Source organism: Morone saxatilis, unplaced genomic scaffold (assembly GCF_004916995.1).
Source record: "Morone saxatilis isolate NCDOM2014 unplaced genomic scaffold, NCSU_SB_2.0 Contig9, whole genome shotgun sequence".
NCBI classification, from domain to species: domain Eukaryota; kingdom Metazoa; phylum Chordata; class Actinopteri; family Moronidae; genus Morone; species Morone saxatilis.
This window is the reverse complement of record NW_023340268.1, coordinates 15,658,067-15,681,432: the sequence shown is the minus strand read 5'-3', so window position 1 is coordinate 15,681,432 and position 23,366 is coordinate 15,658,067. Positions and strand designations below refer to the sequence as shown.

Here is a 23,366-nt window from a genome sequence, read left to right as displayed (position 1 = left end):
AAAGCTTTGAGCACTCTCAAATAGATGGAAGCATGCTTCTTGCTATGGAGTTGCAGCTTCTAGAAAGCTCCAGCCCTGGTTTAAGTGTTAGCTACCGAGGGACGTAAGTGGGGCGTGCAGACTGTGGATGAAATGAGATTCTAGTTCACATGAGTCTGCCACCTGTCCATTCTTGCAGGGAGTCTGGTGGAGTTTCGCTGTCGTGCTGTTAGTCAATGAGGCCCCCAGCTTCCTACAGCGCAGACTGCCAATTCCGTGCACCCGGCTGAAGACGGAGAATTAAGGGGGATTGAGAGGAGGCGGATGAAACTATAGAGAGGAAAAGGGTAGGGATGATGCAAAGGAAAGAAGTTAGGTGGAGGAACTTTTACTGTAAGTTTGAGTTTGGCAATGTTGCGAGCCGGAATGGGGGAACTCTCTCGCTCAGAACACTTTAGTATTTCGTTTTCATCGTTTTATGCGAGGGCTCTGCAGGATGACAGGATTCTCGTACCTCCCACTAGGAAATGTATGTGAATGCCAGCAGTAAACGGGACCACCATATATTTTCCACAAGAGCTAAGCTCAAACTTGGGAGCTTTATATAACAGGTTTTGCAGTGGAGTCGAAGGTATAGAAAGCGACACGAGCACTTCTTCAAGTGGCCAATCGCTGACCCTTGTGGATCGGTGGGCCGCACGGTGTCTAGCTAGCGGACTGTGGATGGATAGAATGTTCTGAACCCCTGGTCTTCCACGGTGGTGCGAGATGATTGTGTTGTCTTTATCCCTTGCCACATGTACTGGGCAGGCTAATGCCAACACGACACTAGCGCGACTGGGTGCAGAGGCACTTGGGTTCTTGGTAATGCCAGCTCAGATGTCAAGGGATCGCGATCCCCTGTGGCATTATGTTCACAGCAAAGTCGGAGGATGTCTTCTCCATCAGGCTCGGTGGTCGATTAGCTAGATGGCGCTGGTTACTGCTGAAGAGCAACCATCATTCGTCACACTCTTGGGCCGCCGGTCGAAATCCCGATGAAGGGAATCTCGGATGGGGGTGTGAGATTACGCAAGACCGGCGCCGCGTGTGTAAGCCGAAGGCCGCGGGGGTGGCGACGAAGGGGCGACGGACCGGGATGAGGAGCATCTTCACGTCGGGTGGGCGCGGTGGCGGGGGCTGCGTAGCTGGGGTAGTCCTGTGTGTGTGTGGTCGTGTGGTGTGTGTGTGGCGTCGGCTGAGCCAAGTTGGAGTGGGATTGGAGTAGAGTATCCATGTGTCTGCCGTTGCGGGATAGATAGCTGCTGCATGAGTCTAGGAGTATTTGCCTCGCATTGTTTGGTCCTTGCGTCGTCCGTCTGCTTCCTCTTGTCATGGTCGCCGATTCAGGCGCCCAGTACACATTTGGCGGGCTCGCGCATTCTGTTGTTAGTGTTGGCTGTCGCTGTCGTAAGGTGTGTGCTGTGGTATGTTGTGTGTTTGGTGGGTTATTGCCACCCGCAATGCAGCGTCATGGCTGACACGTCAAAGTGAGAGAGCCGTGTCTAGTCTGGCTCGCGGGCCTAGCGTCCCTCGTCCAGCCTCTCCCTCTATGTGTGTCCTCCGGCTCCGGACTACGTATGACGCTCCTGCTCGCTGTGCTCGGGTTCGGAGACCGTCAGCATTTCTTTGGCTCTGGCGGCCACACGAGGTCCTCCGCCGCCGCACGGCGGACGCGTTCGCGCGTCGTTGCGTGCGTGTCGCTCCGGTTCTCTGTCTATCGATGTAACTATTGTCTTGCTCCTCTCTCTCTTCCTCTTTCCTCTCATCCTCTTCTCTGTGGGAGCGGCGGTCCCTCTTGTGCCTGCGCCGTCCTCCCGCTCCTGCGGTCCTATCGACCAAACCGGTGCTAACGGCGCACGCATTGTGTTCTGTGGCGGCCGCCTGCGTCGGCTTGCACTGTCTCGAAGCAGGGGCGTCTGAGGCCAACCGTCGTCCTTTCATTCTCCGGCCGCACCTTACAAGCAGCGGGGCGTACTATCGGCGGAGGGCGCTACCACGCACTGCGGCTGTGTCGCGCACGTTTCTGTGTCTTGCAGTTTGCTTTGCTTGGGAAGCTAAGCAGGCTTTGTGCTGCCTTCTCTGTTGCTATTCTGGCGAGCTGGGTAATGCTGTTCCTCATTTGCTTCACCCTACCGTGGCGTGTTCTCGTTCCTCCCCCGCCTCGCCTCCCCTCTCTCTGGTGTGGCCACTCCCCTCGTGGCGCTAGTTGTTGCTGCAGGCTACGACAGGATTGGACGCTCGGAGTCTCGTTAGGCAGGGCTGGTTTCGGAGTACGATTTGAAATAGAATTGTCGCTGGGATTTGTACTGAAAGCCTGGGATCCGCTGCCGCCGTGTTTATGTGGATATTATTTAATGGCGCAGCTAGTGAGCATTCCAAGCGGGTTTGTAAAAATTCACGTGTAACGTATGCAGTGTAGTTCGGATGATCAGTAATGTCTGTGGGATGATAAGGCATGGCTGGGTTGTGGGGTACGGTGCATGTCAGGCAACAGAGAGCACACGAGGTTGTACAGTTAGGTGGAAGTCGCGGATGATATTGGTAGAATCCATTGAATTGGCGTAAATGATGCATTTGGTGTGGAGTGTGGTGGCGCATTACTGTCCCGATGGGCGTGTGTACAGGATTGCTGTTCTCGAAGGGCGGAGTGAGGGTACAGTGTGGACATGTGTGTGCACAATGAGTTTGAAATTTAGCATCCCGGGGGGGGGGGCACAGCAAAGCCTGTTGCAAACAGGCACTAGGGGGTATTAGTTAGGGACTTATCATCTTATTCCATACAGAATCTTAGTAAGCTCTTTAAAGCAGCCTTGGATCAGACGGACAATACTGCACTATCAAGCTACATTATAAAGAAGCGCTGCAACATAGGACATAAGTACCATGCTAATCCTCCTCGTGTCTGATCCGCTTGTGTTCTACCGTGACTTCAAACTGACCCGGAAACTAATGTGACATTTGTGAACATGACTCCCACCTGTCGAAGGGAGTGAGTGTCGCTGAGGTCGCTGTGTGGCGCTGAATTACAAATGCATGAAGTCAACATGGCCGCACGGCTGTTTAGCAGAAGGAAGAAACTGGACTCACCTCTCGACGCATTGCACAGTGGACGGTGATGATGACAAAACCTTGGACAGAGTCAAAGACGGCAAAGAGCACCTAGGGGAGACGAGAAACATTGTCTTTATTGCACATTGTTATATTGGTTCCCAAATATTTTTAAATCATGACACCCATACCTAGTGATTTCCCAGCCACCCCTCATATGTAACAGACACACCACTTTCCTACACACATGCCATTACAGTATTATATTAATATATATATCCTATTCTCAATCAAATAATAACCTGTTAGATGTTTCTGTGCAGATTTGCTGAATACCACACTTGCACAATGCATTTAAATGTAATGTATGTCTTTCTCTTTAAAAGTAAAATTCCAATTTAGGTTATCAAGGACATAAACACACACACACACGACAACATGGATTTATTCTGTTTTTCAGTTACATGTCTTAGTTGCTTAAAGTATTGAGGATGTTTGCTGACTAAAAAATGCTGTTTTCTCTCAAGATCTTTACCAAGGTTACTTTCCACCTTTGCCACATTTAACAGTCCCTGCAGAAGAGGCATGTAGCGTGGGATGGCTCACCACAAAAAAGCCATAAGCTTACGGCTGCTTCCATTGCACTGATTTTAGTTCTTTTGGCTGGAGGGTTCAGTTGACTAAAACTGTGTGGAGGGCTAAGACGTGTCAGCATCTGTTTGAGCTCTATTTACAGTGACAAATATTTCCATCAGTGTGGGAAAAACTCACAAAACGTGTTGAATTACCATGAACACCAGCGACCATGAGCTGTCATCGTTATTCTTGTGGTGTAGTGTGGTACAATTGCACATTTAAGCATTTAGTGTTTTGATATGGTGATTAGCTGGCTTTTTTCTATTTTGATCCTTTTGAAACAATTGAAAGGTGAAAAATGCTCAGTAAAAAGGATAAAAAGAGACACTCTTTAAGGCACCCCAGGGTGCTGTAGCACATGCTGCATTATTATATCTTGTATAACTGGCTTGTAATACTGTAGTGAAATGAGTCAGTTATCATTAGAGGAACACTGATATGAAAGGAAATGAGTCAGCCAAGTCAGGTTTATTCATAATAAATCACCACAGCCGCTCACTTTCATTCATAGACAGTGTTTTTACCCAGAATCCACAGTGCATACTACATTATTCCTTCCTTTATGTTTATTATATAGTCTTCTTTGCCCTATTCTCTATTTGAACACGGTATCAGTCAGGTTTAATCTTTTTTCCTTGAGACCAAATGTGATACAATGTCAAGAATAGAGGCTCCCTGAACTTTGCAGAAGACACTTTTTACACTTTTTAGATTCAGTGACTAAAATTTCAATATGACAAGGTCATAACACCCAAACCATTAACCATTTTCACCACGCCATAGGATGCGTCGTCATATTTGCCAGCATGGATGAGTCTATCTCTGCCATGCACCATTTTAAAACTGCCTTTCCATGGTGCATCGCAAGTGTACGTATGTATGTGTGCAAGTTACAGTAACTGAGCTTCTTGCCAGTGTTGTGTGATACATCACCTGGAAGAGTGTGGAGCGCCGGTCAGTTATGGCAAGCACTGCTGACATCCAGGTTAATGCTAACAAAGGAAGAACCACACAGGAGCTCCACAGAGAGGCCCTGTCAGAGACAGAAAAAGAGAGGCAGAGGCAGGGAGGGGTAGAGCAGGGGAAAGAAGGAGAAGGAACAAGGGATTCAGTCTCAAACTAGACCCGCCAGCTCTGGTAAGTCACATAACTCCACATGTCACACACCAAACACACAGACACACACACACACACACACACACACACACACACACAAATGCAGTCATATCATCAGTCATAGGTTCAATGGTGGGCAATTTGAAGCTGATTGGCATACTGAGGTTGGTATCAGACTTAATATTCTAACTGAGAAGTGGAAGATGATGTGTAATCATGTAGATAGTTATGAGACTGACAATTGCTCACAATTACATGGTTGATGCGCACTAAGTGCCATGCTGGTGGACTGTGTGAGACGATAGGCAGAGGGCCAACAGGGAGGGGGAAGACAGGCCATTGACAAGTTCTGACACTGGTGCTTCTGAAGAGTAAGTCTGTGTGCATCTGTAACTCTATGGAGTCAGACACCAATTTAAAATGTTCACGCTATTTGAGCACATATTCATGGTTTTATGACCATCAGTCTGACAGATGGACAGCTCTGTCTAGCTACGCTGAGAAATATGCACATCTCTTTAGAGATGCATGTCCAAAGGCAAACAATAAAAGAGAATATAGAGCAATAAAGCCAAAGCTGTGCTGTCCCCTTGTTAATGTGTATAGTTTCCAGCTGTTGTGGAATGTGGTTTTAACCATACAATATAGCTCAGTACAGTTACAGTAAAGGCCTACATTCAATGTGAAAACACATACTCTAATACTGCAAGTGTACCTCATCATACATAATAAGTGTTTTTTAATGAGCTGTTATATTTCAAAGTGCTACAAAGTCATTTGGGAGAAAAGAAATGTGGGGAAAGCTGGGAATTGCTTTGTCACAATTTGCAAATGGTGGTTGTCGCATTTTCAAATTAAATTCCCAAGTAATACTGTAGTCTTTAAAGCTTTATCAAGACACTTATGTATAAATAGATCAGGCTTACTATATAATAATAATACTAAGGAGAAGGATGGAGTGTGAAGCAGCATTTGCTGTGTCAGTGCATCATACTGAAATTACATAGCATGGACTGTTTGATTATGGTTTTCCACTAGGATTACTATTAGCAGATTATTTGAAGGACTTCCAACAAAACAGTATACTGCAAGCAGCAATAACAAGTGCGATATTGTGGTTATAAATGCCTATACCTAATAATAGACTCTATATGTATTCAGCAGATATGTAGGTGGATCTGAGATCAGCAAAGCCGCATGAAAAAAGTAAATAATTGCCCTGCGTGTTCCAAGTGACAACAAGAAAACTGATACAAACTTGTTACTGCAAATAGGCAACCGTATCCCATTAGCCATCAATCACAACGTCCAATCATGCGACAACACATCTGAGGACAGAGTTGCTGCTGCTTTAAAAAGAGTGTTCTTCCAAAATAAACACATAGCCATAATGAATGATTTGCACACGGACGTGGTTAAATATGCACAGGGTCTTTTGGAACAGTAAAATGAGAGGTGGGTCTTTCATTAATAGACTGACTGAACATGAAACCATGACAACGAAAACCTCTCACTAAGAGAGCAGTCTTAAAAAAGAAACTGGTCTTTGGTCTTTTTCTTGTTACACCTTCTAAAATGTCACCACCCAGTAGGAGATGTCGGTGGGGAGATACTTTAAGTTCAGAGAGTAGCACCTCGCACATAGAAACATGGTGTGGCAAATGCATACAAATGTACTATAACCATACATCTACCTCTGTCTCTTTAATCCCTTCTCAACATTGGTTTTTGGGATACTAATGTGATTTGCTTTGCTCTGAACTCTGAATGACCTCTTACAGCAGCACATTGTACATCAGATGCTTTTGTCGTCGCATTTGTTAGATAATGTGTCCAAGGAATATTCCAGTAATTTTGTATTGTACTTAATGATGGGAGATTTGTGAGAAGCAGAATACAACAAGAAGAATACAAGTTGATTTAAAGGCTTTGATATTCTGGGACTAAACGTTAAAAAAAAAACAAAAAGTTCCCAAAATGCAACTCAATCCAAAATTTGTCGTCTCCAAGCTCACGTCGAGATACGATGTCATTGTAATCATCTTGTTAGACCTGACAAAGCTCCCTCCAGAGCCACAAAAGACATTATAAAACTATTACAGGCTGTTTAGCACAATTAGGGAATTCATTTCTTCACCAATATCACAGACTTGCAGTAAAAAGGAAAAAAATACTCCATGCAAGATTTAGACACCAGCATCTCCGCTATATATATATATATATATATATATATATATATATATGTATTGTATTGTAATGTATTACTGACATTGCACTGCCCTGATGTGTTAAGCCTCTGCAATGGCGGGCTATAAACAAGTTAAAACAAACTTAAAAAAACGATGCACAAATACTGTTTGACACAGGTCAGGTTTGCTCAGCACGACCTGAGGAAATCCGCTTTGGATCAAAACATGCTCTCATTAAACAGTGGCGGCTTGCAGTGCAGGTGTTTTTGCCTTTCATTAGTTTGTTTTTGTATCCAGACGAGTCTGAATGTCATCCTGCATCATTACTGACAGCCAGAGATTAAAAGGATGGAGACAGAGAGAGAGAGAGAGAGAGAGAGAGAGAGAGAGAGGAAGATGGAGAGAGTATGTGGAAGAGAAAGAAACAGAGAGAGATAGAAAGATGAAGATGGACTAACATGGCACTGCTGGCAGTCGCGCTGGACAGAGCGGTGCTCGAGATCACGCCACACTTGGAGCATTTCAGGAGCAGTCGGCTCCGCGCCTCCGCTGGGACACTTTAGGTGCGCACACACACACACACGCCCACACACACACACACAGATATACACACAACCATGTGGAGAGGTGGAAGGGGGAGTGGGGTGGGGGATGTGTGGAAGCACAAGTTCCAGTGATGGCAACAGGTGAATGTGCACGTGTCACAGTTGCAAAAGAACCAAAGGAAAAGAAGAAAAAAAAGAACAGGAGAAAAAGTGGACACAAAAAAGAGAGGGAGGGGAAAAGAAAAGAAGGGAGAGGGGGAGGGAGAAAAGAAAGAAAGGCAAATTAAAAACCAGATCTTAAAAAGTAGCAGCAATGAATAACAGTCAGAATACAAAGATTGAATCAGAGCAAGTAGAGAGAAAGTGGGAGACGGACATTGTAATGTTACAGCAGAGTCATGTGGATTAACAGATTAACAGTGACACAGACAGGAAATACACCAATCATCTTATTCCACTGCCAGTATAATGCAGGTGTGTGTGTGTGTGTTATTTATGTGAACATGTGACTGTGCAGAATGAAGCTTTATCAGGGTGTAAGGGAAGGAAAAGACTCCTTCGGCTGTTTACTTACAGTTGACTACTCATACGGGGAGAAACAGTGTGTGTGTGTGTGTGTGTATATCGCAAGTGGAGAATGATGGGGCCATGCACGGGCTATGCTACATTAGTGTCCCATCACAGCTCATTGCCTTAGTGCCAGCCACATCCCCACGGCTTCATAAGGAAATACATTACGCTAATGACAGCCTGTCCTGTTAGCAACACTACCAACTACTGTGTGTGGGAGCGCTTCAATGGAAACTGTGTGCTTCTAAACGCATACTTCTGAGAATCGGAAATGGAATGTGCTTAATACTCGGCTAACGCCAAGGACTTTGCCTGTAGCAAAGAAGGGTACACCTGTTTGTGTGTGTGAGTATATATGTGTGAGATTGTGTAGGTGTGTTTGTACACATCAACTGGTTTAATCTCAGTTGCATCACCGGGTAACAAAAGCTAATCAACCCCCCGGAGAGCCAATCTGTACTGTTAACCCTTGCAGCGATACACAAATTATCAATTTCAATTTACGCAGCAGATAGACGTTGGAGGAAATGTAATGAGAGAGAGGAAAAAGGAGAGAAAATAATGGAATCAATAGTTATGGAAATGAAAACTCGGATTTGGCTGCGAGAGCTCATAGGATTAGTAAATGAATAACTGCTTTAATAGACGTAATGTTGTGTGCGGATGCATATGCATGCATGTCTGATATGTATGCATATATCAAGTGTGCATGTTTGCCGTGGAATAACAAAAATAATCACATAATCCCGGTGTTTACAGTGTGTAATTAGATTTCCATCTGCCATTGATTTTCATATCCTCTGTAGTCATCTATGTTACATAAAGGTGAGAAAACAAGGTGGAAACTGTATGTATGTGGAAGCGGTAGTGAAATGCTGATAGCAACACAACATAGCAGATGTCATTTTATTGCCAAAATTGGATTGTATCTTGTGATCATTGTTTTTTAGGGGCCCAGGTGCACAAGTATGTGTGTGTTCAGAGACCCCTGAAAGCAGTTCGAGTTAGTTGCCATGAAGATGTTGTCTCCCCAAGCTTGTGTCTGACAGAGGGTAAAGTGTATCTAATGCAGCAAAATTTGTAGTCAGTTCCAACCAAGAATTGAATGGATGGATGAGTAAGTGATGTGTGTGTTTTGTGGAGGGTGTGCGTTAACGTATTTTGTATGGAGATGTTGATGTAGGAAGTTAACTTACCCCGCTCGCTGCTTTTTAGACTTGTCTGAGATGCCGTCTCGAGACATGAGCTTGTTAAACACCACAATTCCGATGAGCATATTCACCTGAGAGAGACAGAGAGGAGAGTTTGATCAGGATTGCTGTAATAGATGGGTTGCCAACAGCGATTCAATCATACCCTATTCATAATAGTTTTCCTGCTGTTTTCTTTCTTACAGTTTCAGTTCATTGAAAATGACGTTTTAATTGTCCCAGAGACTCATGACTGAAAGCGACAGTGACTTTGCTGTCAAGGCTCCCAGGCGTACTTGCTCCTATGCAAGAGAAGCTTTAAGCTCATCTCAGTGACATTTCAGACAAAGCACACATAGATTTCTTAGCATACAGCTATTGCTTACAGTTCTGAAAACATTCGTCATAATGAAGAAGAAATGTCTAAAGAGGAAGCGGGACATAATTCCAACACTTTACACTACAACATCCCAGCTCTGTATACATGTTTGTGATCATTTTTAAACTGATGCTATGCTTTGACAACAAAGGCACATGTATTCATTTTTATTTATTAAGTTAAATCAAATCTAACCAGACTATGATATAACGATCTATTAATAAGGCCTGTTTTATACAACAGATACACATGCAACTTTACATTTGGCCAATCACTCAGAAATTTCATTAGCTAGAAATATTTTTCCTGCTCAGATTCAACAATGCTGATGTAAGAGAATTGATTGTTGCAGTAGTGCTTGGCAGCAGATTTTTTTTAATTGTGTCAAAACATTTCTTTTGGTCATACTGCTGAGCACTGTGTTGCAGTACAGCTTCCGGCCACTACTGGCAGGACTGAGCACTGTGTTGCTGGAAGAAGTTTAGCCAACTTTAAAAGGTACTTGTAAACAAAGGAAAGTTATGTTGACATTCTCACCAAAACCCCTTGTGTTTATCTTGGAGGTCAAACAAATATGTCCAATGTATTTCTTTTCCTATAAAGCCAATTAAAAACCATGTTTTACTTACTAACTAATTCTCCACTGCCTTTGTTGGTGCATTGCTGTACTTCTCTGCTTGTTACCACCACCAACTGTTGATCAGTGGAAGCAGCAGGGTGTGCATCCTTGCATGTGCATGTTCCATACAAACAGAACAGGGCCCAACCTAAAAGCACTGCATCAAAGCCTACCAGTGGTCAAAGACTCAGCAAGGTACTTTGAGATGTCAGGGCTATTAGTTGTATTAGTCTATCAAGCATAGCGCAAGTTTAGGCAGAGCACTGATGAACACCTGTATTTTTTGCAATATGCTTCACAATGATTGGCTCACTCACAGCTGGGTGGCTAGTAACATCCAATTATATCCATGCAGATGTGTAACACAGACATTATTATCACTGTTTATTCTCCTGATTATGCTCATACCAACGCTGTTTTTACCAATTTAATGTGTTCAAATCTACCTGTATAACCATTTGTTGTAAATGGTCAAGTTTTGACGTTTTCTTTGACAGAATTATACAAAACAGTCAACATACAGTAATTATGATCTCTCTAAGCTATGATTTTCCATTTGTGTTGACAAAAAAAAAAAATCACCCTGGTTTCTCTTACTAATGAGGAGCCCACAGCTAAGCCTGCCAAACATCTGGCCACAGTGACCCAGTGATAGAGATTCTATTAGACACACAGATCTGAGCCAGGGCTTGCCACATCAAGACCTTCCACTCTGAAATCCTGCCCATATGGGAGATTTTCTTTGCTGGCGACATGTTCCTTCTAATCCTGATTTCCTGACATTCATCCATATTCGTTCTTCCACCCTCTGTGGGTTTCTTTCTTTTGTGTCTCTGTTTGGTTATTGTATATCTGTTTGTGCTGTTTGGGTCAGCGGTGAGGTGGATTAGCAACAAATGACATTCCCGCTCTAGTGCCTATATATACTGTGCATGCAATGCATTCCTATTCTTATCAAAGAATCACTCAATGTCAGCCTGAATTCCTGCCTTCATCTGTCACCAAAAGCTTTGGCCCAGGCAGAAAAATGTTATAGATTCTATACACGGTTGCTAGAAATCTTAAAGAAAGAGCAGTGTAGTTGAGCAGTTAAAGTCTGACTTTGATGTGGTCAGTCTTTGAAGATTTTGCAGAATTCAGATTTTACGTGAAGCCTACTGCTTTGCTACATCTGGCAGCTTTTTTGCAATTTGCTAAAAACTCTCTCTCCCTCTCATTCTCTGATCCCCTTCCCTCTCATGTGTGTTGCTGCTGACAACTACCTAGGATGTGCCAGATTGTGAGAGCACTATTGTCATGCCAGTCATGTCTGGCCCTGGCTCTGTGAGTCAGCATCATCCTGCTCTGCTATTTGCCCAAGGCCAGGTTCATTAATTAGAGAAGAGTCCTGTGGGAAGGTCTGTGTTTCTCTGCCCGACGTCCCTCTCTCATTACAGCTGTTTGTTAGAGTGGGACCCCGGCAACAACACCGGGGACCATTACATAGCAGCTGGGGTGTGGAGTGTACATCGACATTGTGGAGGTAGAAAAGGTGGAAAGTTGGAAACAGTCCAAGAGACACCAGGCAGACACTGACACACATCATATGAGGATTACTGTGCTTTGATTTTACATGACAGCTGTGACCTTTGAGCTCTTATGCATACAGACACCAACCTTTCTTTTATTATAATGTGCGAGTCTTACTATTATAAGTTTATATATTAAACACCACTCTGATTTTTCTTTTGGACTATGTAACCTTTAAATAATAGTAGTATTGGAAGTTACTACATTATCATAATCATGAATATTCAGTGCTTAATAATCCCACCTTCCTTCACGTCCCTTGCTTGAAGAATGTATCAAACTGCCACTCTCTTGCCAGGAATTGACTTCAAATACATGCGTAATACTCTTCACACCTGAGACGCTGTCTGATCCATGCTTCCGTTCTGACATGTACTTTCCAGTAAGTGTGCGAGCAACAAAAAAGTAAGATATTCTAATGCAAGAGCAGACACACAAACACAGCAACTACAACAACAGCAGCAGTGGCAGCAATTAACAAACTTAAAGTTTAGTACCCCATCCAGATTTATTAAGCTTAGTGGTGGAAATATCCACCCAGGGATTCATTTAGGAGAAATTAGCTAATCCTAGAAACAGCCACATACAGCAGCACACAGCAACAGATGATTAAAACACCACTGAGATGCAATCAATGCACTCCATTTTGCTGTAGGACAATATAGAGCTGTATTTACTTGTAAATAAAAATGTCTGTTTTATGGGAATTGGCAAACACAAACAAAGGACACATCATTATAATGCTGGTGAACACTGTTAGACACATATTTATGTCTGAAAAGAAGTAATAAAAAAAAAGCTTTGCATGGGTACAGTGACTCATACTTTGAAAGTACACATAAGAGTGAGATATTTGGCTGCTGGGCTAGAATTCAGTCCAGGCATATGATGCATGGCTGGGAAACTGGAATATATTTTAGTTTTTCTGAGCTGACATTTTATACTCAAAGATCAAAGTGCTCATCTCATCATTTTGTCGTGGACACCCCGGGTCTGTGTGCTCACACGTGCATGTGGTAGCGAAGAGAAGAGGAAAATCCTCAGAGGTCCGCTCCAGCTGCTTTAAAGAGCTTAGCTCCGAGGCGAAATACAAAATATTTGTAGAATTACGCAATGTGACCATTGAGACAGGGAGTGAGGAAACCTCACCGACAGACAGCGTGTTGGACAGACTCACCAATACAATGACAGCAGCAGGCCCAACGAAGGCATAAAGCAGCCCGCCCTCCAAGGATAACCAGCAACTAGAGAAAAGAGAAAGTGTTTTAAGCACAGAACACAGCAAAACAGGATAAAATATCACTTCACCACATTCCGGTCTCACATTTCACTTGCTGTGAATGCCAAGTACTTAACCACAACAAGTACACAAGCAATTATGGATCACATTTACTCAAATTTCCTAAGTGAGGGACAAAGCAGTCATTTCTATGGGTGTGTAAGTGCCGGTTTCTGTAAATATCGCCCTCAGTGCCGAGCACATTTATTATGTATATTACCTAAAACATATCCTCAAACTGTAAATGCTTTTGTGAAATTTCGTTTGGTGTGAAAGCTATTGAGACTTAATGAGTTTAAATGTGTCCTCCAGTGATGTCATCAGAGCACACTAAAACTCCTCTGTTGTCTTAATTGCAGCTCAATAGAAAAGGGAGATGAAGAACACACAGCCCAAAAGCTAATATTCAGTCCTCGTATTAATTGAGATGTTAAGTAAAGTAAGAGAGAACACATTTGTAAACATCTTGTGAGATATGTTTTCACTGACTCAGTTACACCATTGGCTGGGTAACACAGCCCAACAGTAACTGGTAATAGTGCTGTTTAAATTAGCTGCTGTGCTGCTATGCAAACAAAACTTGCAAAACAAGCTTTACATATGCTGCACGGATGTCGAGAGGTCTTGAATATGAGTTTTGACTCAATATAAATTTAAACACATGCACTACGCTTTCCATCTGAGATTTAGAGGTTAAAAAATTGCTCAAAATCCCCTTTAGAACACGTAAAGTGGATAATCTTGTCACCTCAATGAGATTAATTTTTATTTCAAAGGTCCTGAAAACCTATTCTCTCAATCAGTTTCTAACTTGAGTGATGGAGTCTAATATAAACACATAACATTTTCTGGTTAAAACAGCTGTGGTTGTTTCACATGGGGGATTTAAGAAGTTATCTTTGTTGCTTATTAAGTCATGAATATTTAAAGTTAAACAGAAATACTTTTTAAACCTAGTTTTTAGGGGCTTTAATCTGTTTTCAATAGAATCTTGACAACCCCTCCAACAAATGTGAACATTGACTTGGACTTGCAGAATAGGAATAGGCAGTTATAGAAATTCGATGGATAGATGGATGCGAGTAAAACAGAATGCTTTGTTGACACAAAGAATGTGAAAAACACATTCAGAGTTTATACATTCAAACTGTTTATAGCAGAGCCTAGACTGAATGAATCAATGACCACCTCTGGTAAGTTATAAAATAGAATTGTATAATAATACAAATTTAGACCTTGGCTGGAAACCTTCGGGGGAAATGACAGACTATTTCAAACAGCAAAGGGGAAACTTGGGCATGCTTTGAATGGTAAGCAGGAAAGGCGGGGGCGATGGGTGGTTCTGTGCCTCCAGACCATCCAAACACAAATCAGAGGTAAAAACTGAGTGATGATGTCCAAATGGAATCAAGATTAGTGTAAGGGACAGGGCAGGGGGTCAGGAAGCAGTACTCACTAGCTGGCTGTGCCGTAACCTCTTGCTCTGGTGAAACCCACTGACACTGCTACAACTAGGGCTGGAAGACCTGCAGACAGAGAAAGATCAAAAAGGGTGAGACAAAGGATAAAAGGAAGCCTTAATGGGGACGATGAAGCATGTCTGCAAAATAAGATTCTCCAGTGTGAACGACTCCATATGGCTCTTCCTATTAAAATGCTAAGCAGCCATGCAATAGCATGTAACTTGTGCATATGTGATTGAAAGTGACTGAGTGCTCTGTAGGTAAAGCCCAAGTGCTCCCTGACACAAAGTCTAGCTGCAGGCATGAAAACTGGGCTTAGATCCCAGTTCACTGCATGGGATGGAAGCACTGATTTAGCATTTAAGTAGTGATGGGAGGAGTATTCAGATCATTTACTTCAGTACTTGAGTACCAATACTGCAAAGTAAAAAAACTAAGTAAAAGTCCAAAACAATAAAAAAAGTGTCATTCGTGAAATGTACTTTTTGTTCTTGTTCTTCCACTGTGCAGAGTGATGTATGTGCAGAGTTTGACACCAGAAGGATGTTTTTTACATTCATCTGCTGAAAGTAAAAAAGTTTAAAATGGACTTTATAGTGAAGTAGGAGACATCTTGTGTCCAGCAAAAAAACTTCAGAAATGAACAAAATGTACATATTCTTATCTTCTGGAATTTTTAATGAGGTAAAAGGAGTAGATACCTTGTTAAGCATAATGTGGGAATTATACGTTTTTTTGTGGGAATAAAATCAGACACACATTATTGTTCCAAGATGACTATTTGTCTGTATACACATGTCTGGAGGGGCTTTTTAAAGTATAAAAACAAAAAGCCCCTCCAAAAGGGTCACATGATGAATCTGACGGATCGTGATATGATAAATGGGAGAGGACAGAATAAAAAGTTCTGATACACAAATCTCTTTTGAACAGTTCTATGAAGCCGTGTGAGAGGTTTAGAAGGGAAATTTCTCCGTAGGTGAACAGCTAACAATTAATGAACATGGCAAGATGCCCCAACCACCTACTGAGGCTTTGGGCCTTTGTATTGTATTGTAAACGTGTTTTTAATGTAAAACCTTTGAAAAGGTTTGAAAAGAAGTAACCAGTTTCCTCTAGCCACTAAATAAATGTAGTGGAGTAAAAACTAGAACATTTTCCTCTAAAGTCTAAAGTAGCATAGAATGGAAATACTTCATTAAAGTACAAGTACCTCCCAATTATAGTTATTATGTACATTTAATCAAGCACCGTCCTTACTTTCCACCGCTGCATTTAAGGCCATTCTTGTGTACATTAACCCTGCCATAGGCGACCCACCCATGCAGCATGCCTGTGCGTGGGCGTGTGAGTAACACTCCAAGCATGTGAGACTAAAAAAGTTTGTAAAACAATGTGAGGTACAGCTTGAAGTGGTCAATAAGTCATGGATTAATTAGCTAAATCAAGCCATTTGTGTGTGTCTGCGTGTGTGTGTGTCTGTAAATGAGAGGGAAAGAGAGTGAGTGTCACAGAGCGCGTGCTAGGAAAGGAAGGAAATATGCTGGCCCCGTAATGAGCTTGGCTCTGAAATATTCATGTAATTAACAAAGCTGTGATTATGGCTGCAAATGAAAAGCAATTAGAAAAAGTCACATTAACATTAACAAATAAGATGGTGGGAAGCCAGGCTGGTCCACTAACCAGCATGCACAAAGTTTCAATTAGACAACAACAACATCAATCTAGCATTTATCGATATATAATACGGTAATCACGCACCTATACATAAGGCATACACACTTCACTGTTAATCTAACACAGATCCATTCACACCCCAAATCTCCTGTTTCCATGGCAACTGATTTCAATCACATAATTTGGGGGAGAAAATTGTGAAATGGATGCGAGGAGGATAAGCTGTTTGATCCCCTCCACTCTGCTACACTGTTTTGTGCATTTCATGTGCATTTGGAAGCGTATCAGATAATTCTATAGTTTCCACTGCACACCCAGCACACACACATACACAAACACGCTGTGTTTCAGTATCTCTCCCGATATCTGTGACTGTACAGCAATCTATACATTCTCCCCCCTCTGTATCAGGTAAGGGCATCAGTGACTTGTCAGATTAGTCTGGTGGGATCAATATCGAGTGAAATGAACAGACAGTGTGTGGTGATGGTGCTGGGGGGCTGTGGTTGTAATTTCTGTATCTTGCTATCTCAAAGCATCTTGCCACTGTTATGCAAATCTTATCATATGTTACATCCCTGGCGCTTGTTGCATCAGGTTGTAGAACACGGAGAGGACAGCATAATAGAGTGACACGGAAGGTGAATGCAACAGAGGTGAGAAAGAAGCGAGATTACCTTTACTCTGAATGTGTACTGTGACATGTTTTGTCAAGGCATGTAAAAGTGAATGTCTAGCTTTGGCTGTATTAAATAAGATAACATTAGACTCTGCATCTGAAGGTCATTAAAGTGTATGAAACATAGGATGAATGAGAAAGGAGCAAATGAAGGTTATTAAACATAATGCAGTCAACAATTTCAACACTACAACATAAAAATGCCTGTATTGCTGCTCTCCATCACCTATTCATGTCACACAACAGTGGTTCAATCAGCATCCAATTCATGAAAGTGCCTTCATTTTCTATGCTGGAAATCCTCTGGCACAGAAGGACAGTTTATATTTCCAGTAACAGCAAGAGCAGAAACTTACATTAGCAGCTAAGCGTAAACAATGAATGTTGATATGATCCTGAATAGTCTCTATCAAAATGCAGCGACTAAAGAAATTCAAGCCATTAACACACAATATGTTGGCACAAATGACTGACTGACATGTAATCCCTGGAAAAAACATCAGCAATATACCATACAAAGTACTTTATAGTAGGCTAGATGTTGATGGCTGAAGGTTGTTGAAAGACAAAATTATTGTATTACAAATGTCATTGTGTGTATGCACTCGGCATGCTCATATGCATTTTGCGTGCACAGGACTTCAATGCGGTGTTAATTTTGTCAGTTAAAACTATCACAATAAAAATGTGTTTAAAAAATAGCTTTTTTTAATGATGAAAACAAGACTAAAACTAAATAAAAAGTATCCTTTAAAAATAAAACTACAACCACAATCATTACAATTTTCATCTTCCAATAAAGACTAAACAATAAACAATGTAAAAGATGGACGAATGGACACAACTAATTATTGTTTTAGTGCAAAGTCTTGTGCATGTACTAAGTGTAGTGAACATAAAGGAACCCTGTATCATTGTAATTGGAAATGCAGTAAAATAATGGATTTTGGAAAGAAGTAAAACATATTATGGACAGAATCACTTCTCTAGAGGCCCCTTGTCCTAACATTTTAAATCTGTACCCATCTAACTTAAAACTAAGGAAGAAGGAATATACAGGTGCAGATATGTGTATCTTGCAAGCCAAACAGCTTATTGCTCTTTACTGGAAGAAAACAAATAGGCCAAGTATCAAAGAATGGGTCAATGAAATGGCATCATGTATGGTATTAGAGAAGATAACTTACATATTGGGTAATAAACAACATTTGTTTAAAGAAACCTCGAAACTTGAATGCTTCCATCTTCCAAACTAGTTTCCTCCACGATTACAAAAATTAATCCAAGGATGTGATTGGATTGTTTGATTTAAAATCAGTAGAGGAGGACATCAAAAGTAATATTGTAAGTAATTATTTTTTGGAGGAGTATTTGTAATATTATTACTGAAATGTATTAATAATTAGTTACACTACTAGTTACTGGGAAAACTAATATTATTAATGTAATACTATTACTGGTAATGAGTAACTGTTCAACCCTGCTGAAGAATCACACATAGTAACTAACATTACTCTTTAACCAATAATGAAGGAAAAGTAACACGGACTAAATATCTCCAGTCCTTCTCAAAATTAGATCAATGGCAAATTCATGCAATGTTCGCTATGATTGTTTGCAGTGATGTACAATCAAAATGCCAGGAGAGAGACAAATATTTAACAAAGACACACATATGAATTTAGCTGTGAAACGAATCTAAAAATGAATCAAAATCAGGTGCTAAAATGAACACAGCAGTCGTGTGTGTGTGTGTGTGGTGATGCGTGATAGTGTGGGAGCTCACCCCAGCCGAGGCACAGAAAACGCTTGCGAATGAGTCGTGACCTCAGTTTGCCAATGACGGCCAGGTAGGACTGCCACGCCTCTGTCAGCACCCAGCAGAAGGACGCCAAGAAGAAGAAATGCAGGAAGGCAGCAGTCACAGTACAGAGGCCCTGCAGTGAAAATAAAGGCAGATAGGGAGAGATAAAAGCGTTGGCGACGTTTTACAAAGAAATAAAGAAGATAGTTTCATGAGAGGTGTCATAATGAATCATCTCTTAGGACTATTCAGCAGAGGAAAGTGAAACCTCCACAAAACAAAGAGGACAAAGTGGAAAAAAGGGAGTCTGATGAAGCACATATTGTTTAGAAGAGTAGGAGTTCAACCTGGCTCGGCGGTTTTACTCATTTTGATCGATACTGACCACCACACGCTGCAGTCTTGCTTAGTCAGAGTACACAGTGTGCCAAAAAATGTCAGTGTGCCACTTTGATAACTCCACTGTATCAACTTGGTCTACCGTTGAGCCCAGTTTTGTTTCAAAGCATTATGAAAGGCTTGGTCAAGAGCACTGTTACTGGGATCATAAATGTGCTCATGAGGTTTACTGTGGAAATCAAGTTGCAGTGTGTGGGCATAGAATTCTCTCTATGTGTTTATCTGTGCACAGCGCCTTACCTTGCTAAGTGTTTGAGATTGTCCCACCAAAATCAATAAATTGGAGGCCAAGATGGAGAGGCAAAAATTCACTAAGATGATGGATCTTTCCGACCGTATGTACCTACAGAGCAGAGGACGAGAGTGGCAGAGAGAGAGAGAGAGAGAGGGGACAGACATGTGAGATAAGTATTAATGACAGATTGATGGGCTGTACAGAATCTTTTTGGACATTGCAGATTCATTTGCTCGATTTTACCATCTGCCATGTGTGTTAGCAAAATGTAATCACCACCCCCTGCTGTAGTTGAACCATTTGTTCCTTATTAGGCCTCACTGTAGTTTTGGCACAGCAGAGGACTCACACAAAATGCACTTTTATGTATTGTTAGGCGCCTGCATGGTGATCGAAATCACCGCCGTATTGTCTGTGAGTATACAGTCAGGCACGACACCATCAAGCATGTGTTTGCGCGTGTTACCTCCAGAAGGCAGCGTAGATTAGCAGCAGGATGAGCAGAGCTGTGCAGGAGACCCCACAGCCCACCATCAGGGGCACAGAGGGCATGCTGGCAGGACCCATGTCCTGAAAGAGAGGGTAAAGGAAGGAAAAAGGAGGGATAGAGAGGGGGAAATGGATGGTTAATAATTACCGCAAGGCATTTTTTCCACAGGTGTACTTTGCTTGACAAACCCTAATGTTTTGCTTTTGTTAACAAGTTACATCTTATTTTATTGTAACAAAAACAAAACAATATAACAAAAAAGGACACTGGTTATTTAAAGTCACTGGGAAATGGCATCTGCAGCTTGTCATGTTTATACTGGCTTCGAGACCATGCGTCATAGGGCTTTACATGGATCAGACACTGCTTGGCTTTGTTATTAGAATGCATGCATTTATACACTATATAGTGTTACTATTGGCTTACAGCAACACCTCTACAGACCTCCAACCCTCCTGGACATTAATTCTCCTTGTCTCTAATTTCACAGATGCATGAATATGACTGTCAAATGTAAGTCTGACTATTCTTTTTCTTAAATCAGGTTACCAAGGAAATAAATCCTAGTTTGAAATATATTTAAGGCTAAAGTACTAGATACTTAGCTGACCTTGTCAATGTAGTTTGCAGCAAGAGGATTTTCATTCTGATATGACAAAACCATAATCATGTTTTCTGTTTTGAAAAAAATGTAATAAAAAACTGAAAACAAAAGAACAACCCATCTGATTTTATTTGATGTGCTTATAAATGGAAATCTGGAATTAAAATATGTGTGTGGAAATCTCATTTCTCAATATTGTGTTTTTTGTTGTGCCGCTGGCTTTGAGGAGGAGCATCAATTTCAGAATGATGTGTATATTTACAAAAACCAATGAGGTATATCGCCACAAATACCAAATCTGGTGTGGTAATACTTGAAATATGCTATGTTTGAACTGTACAGTTGAATATAGGTCAAAAAAGATTTGCAAATCATTGCATTCTGTTTTTATTTACTGTTTACAAAGCCTCCTAACTAACGTGACGAGAGGCACCACAACATCTGATAAGACACAGTAATAAGTTGACACTGGACTTCTTTTATCTGATAAAATGTGTAATATATCTGATCTGACTGATCTTATTAAAGTTAATAACACTCAAAAAATTAGGGTAACAATTTGCATAGAGATTTCTATATAGAATAGAAGTAAAATACAAGGTTATAATAACTCAAGTAATTTGACCTCTCGTCCACCATGCTGCCACCATGCATCCCTCCTCTTTCGCTCTGCCCGATTGCAAAAAGATATGAATATGTCTGTTACTCATAAATCGGCTTTATTTTTCCCTATTACGCTATTGCCCCTATTGACCACAATGTCAAACTTTCTAGACAAAAAAACATTACTTGCAGCAAAATGACAGTAAAATGCACCCATTTTGCCAGATGCTTGTTTCTGACAAGACTGAAACAAGCCAGTATTTACCCATGACGACCCTGTGTTTAACGTAATAGCCAGTGTCATAGCCAGTGTCATACACAGGGTTAATGTGCAAAAAGGGTATAAGAGCTTAAAGCCAGATGGATGGACAGAAAAATAGATAGATTTAGATAGGGAGGGAGAGCAATAACTGATATAATTGAATTAATCCAGTCAGAGTCTTCGCTTGTATAGATTAAAGTAATTGTTTGCACTTACAGTATCTATTAACTCTTGTACTTCCTTAGCTGCAATCCCACTGGTAGCTCCTTTTAATTACATCCTGCTAATTACATGTAATTACCTTTAATTAAAATGACGAAGTCTGTCAGATGGAGCCGGATAATATCACATAATTACACCATTGTGTAACTTGTTGTTTGTTCGTATTTTGACGTATCTTGACCACTTTTCCGACGTCACCTACAGACCTTGTAATCATAATTATAGTTTCAATTTACCGTTATTTATTGCAGCACATGAATAATCATTCAGGTAACCAACCAACTGCCATGGTAGAGAATGTACACTGGGAGCCCTCTGAGCACCCATTCACACCCATTGTAAGAGTTCTCGTGTACAAGGTTAAAAGCACTAGACCATAGCGCATAATTAAGCGATTTAGGTCAGGATGTACAGCGCACCTCTGCTTTGACTCTCTCTCTTGAGGTGTGCCTATGAAAGGATGAGGAACAGACAAATGAAGCTGTGTGGAGAGCATACACCCCGCCGTGTCCCAAATGGGCTCTATGTTTGGCCTGCTTTTAAGTTCTCAATCACACAATTTACCCCAATTTACCTCCTAGAGTGGCTAGCCTTCCCTTTCATCCCAAAGATTCATCACTGTACACACACACACACACTGCACAAGGTTTTACTGCAAATAAAGTACATGCTCACACACAAAACCACGTTCAGGCAGATGAGCCAAGTAATTGAAAGTCAGTGTTTAAGCTGCGTGAATGTGTGTGTGTCTATTTAAGATGATCTGAAGGCTGAGGAGGAAAGCAAGAGAGCGCACATAAGAAAGGAATAAAGTATGCAAACTGAAAGGAAGGAGTAGGATAGAAATTCAGAGAGAGAGATGGAGTGGGAAGAGAAAGCAAAGAGTAGGAGGAGGAAGCAATAGAGAGATAGGGAGAAAAGAAAACGAGCGAGAGGCAAAGCTTCCCTTTTAGTGGTTTTCCCTGGCCCATCAAAGGAAGCCAATTTCTCCAGAGGAAAGTGGAATAGGCTGGAATACCAATATGAGCGCACACACAAACAAGCTGAGAGGAGAATGGAGGTGAAACATAATCAAAACCGCCTATAAGAAAGGAGAGACCCACAAAAAAATAAGAGAAAGTCTGGATATGACAAGCATCTGCTTCAGGAATAAAGGGAGGCCTACGAGGAGAGAGAGAGACAACAGAGACTCAGTGTGTTTGATATTATGCAGAGAGGAAGGTCAAAGGATACACAGGCATTTGTGTTTTTATGAAGTCTGACGGATCAAACATGGAGGATGCATGGGGAATGACAAGCACACGCACGCACACGCACACACACACACACACTTACACAAGCCTATTGAATTTCCTTTTCTCTCTCTGTCTCTTTTACTTTGTCTTAAATTAGCCTCTACCAGACATGTAATGGAATAAATTACACTCTTACTTGTAATTTACTTAATATACATCCACAAATTGTCCCCTCAGCTCTTCATTGCGTCAATTTGCTTAATTACTACGTTTGGGTTATATGTGCGTGATGAGATTAAGCGTCTAATTTCATAACGTGGAAGGATGCTGCAAAAGAGGAAATGGAAAAAGAAAAAAGGAAACACCCACACCATCAGACACACAAGTGCAACACATCAGGCCTGAGGCTACGGTGTACAAATGCCCTGCTCTAAATAGATAGAGTGATATTATGTTGCAGTTGGAGGGGATGTGTGCTTGTGTTGGGTGTGTATGTCTGTAGTATGTCTGTAGTATGTCTGTAGTATGTGTG

General features: G+C 41.6%; 1 protein-coding gene across 1 annotated transcript in view; it reads right to left on the bottom strand.

Annotated features, from left to right (window-relative positions):
* Positions 1–23,366, bottom strand: part of adgrb2 (adhesion G protein-coupled receptor B2) — a 150,324-nt gene that overhangs the window by 35,531 nt on the left and 91,427 nt on the right. The window contains exons 16-23 of the mRNA XM_035681617.1: positions 19,885–19,988; positions 19,424–19,526; positions 18,767–18,917; positions 14,618–14,687; positions 13,060–13,126; positions 9,322–9,407; positions 4,639–4,738; positions 3,109–3,180 (exon numbers count right to left, since the gene is read on the bottom strand). Coding sequence (XP_035537510.1) covers positions 3,109–3,180; positions 4,639–4,738; positions 9,322–9,407; positions 13,060–13,126; positions 14,618–14,687; positions 18,767–18,917; positions 19,424–19,526; positions 19,885–19,988 — 753 coding nt within the window. The remainder of the gene's footprint in view (positions 1–3,108; positions 3,181–4,638; positions 4,739–9,321; positions 9,408–13,059; positions 13,127–14,617; positions 14,688–18,766; positions 18,918–19,423; positions 19,527–19,884; positions 19,989–23,366) is intronic.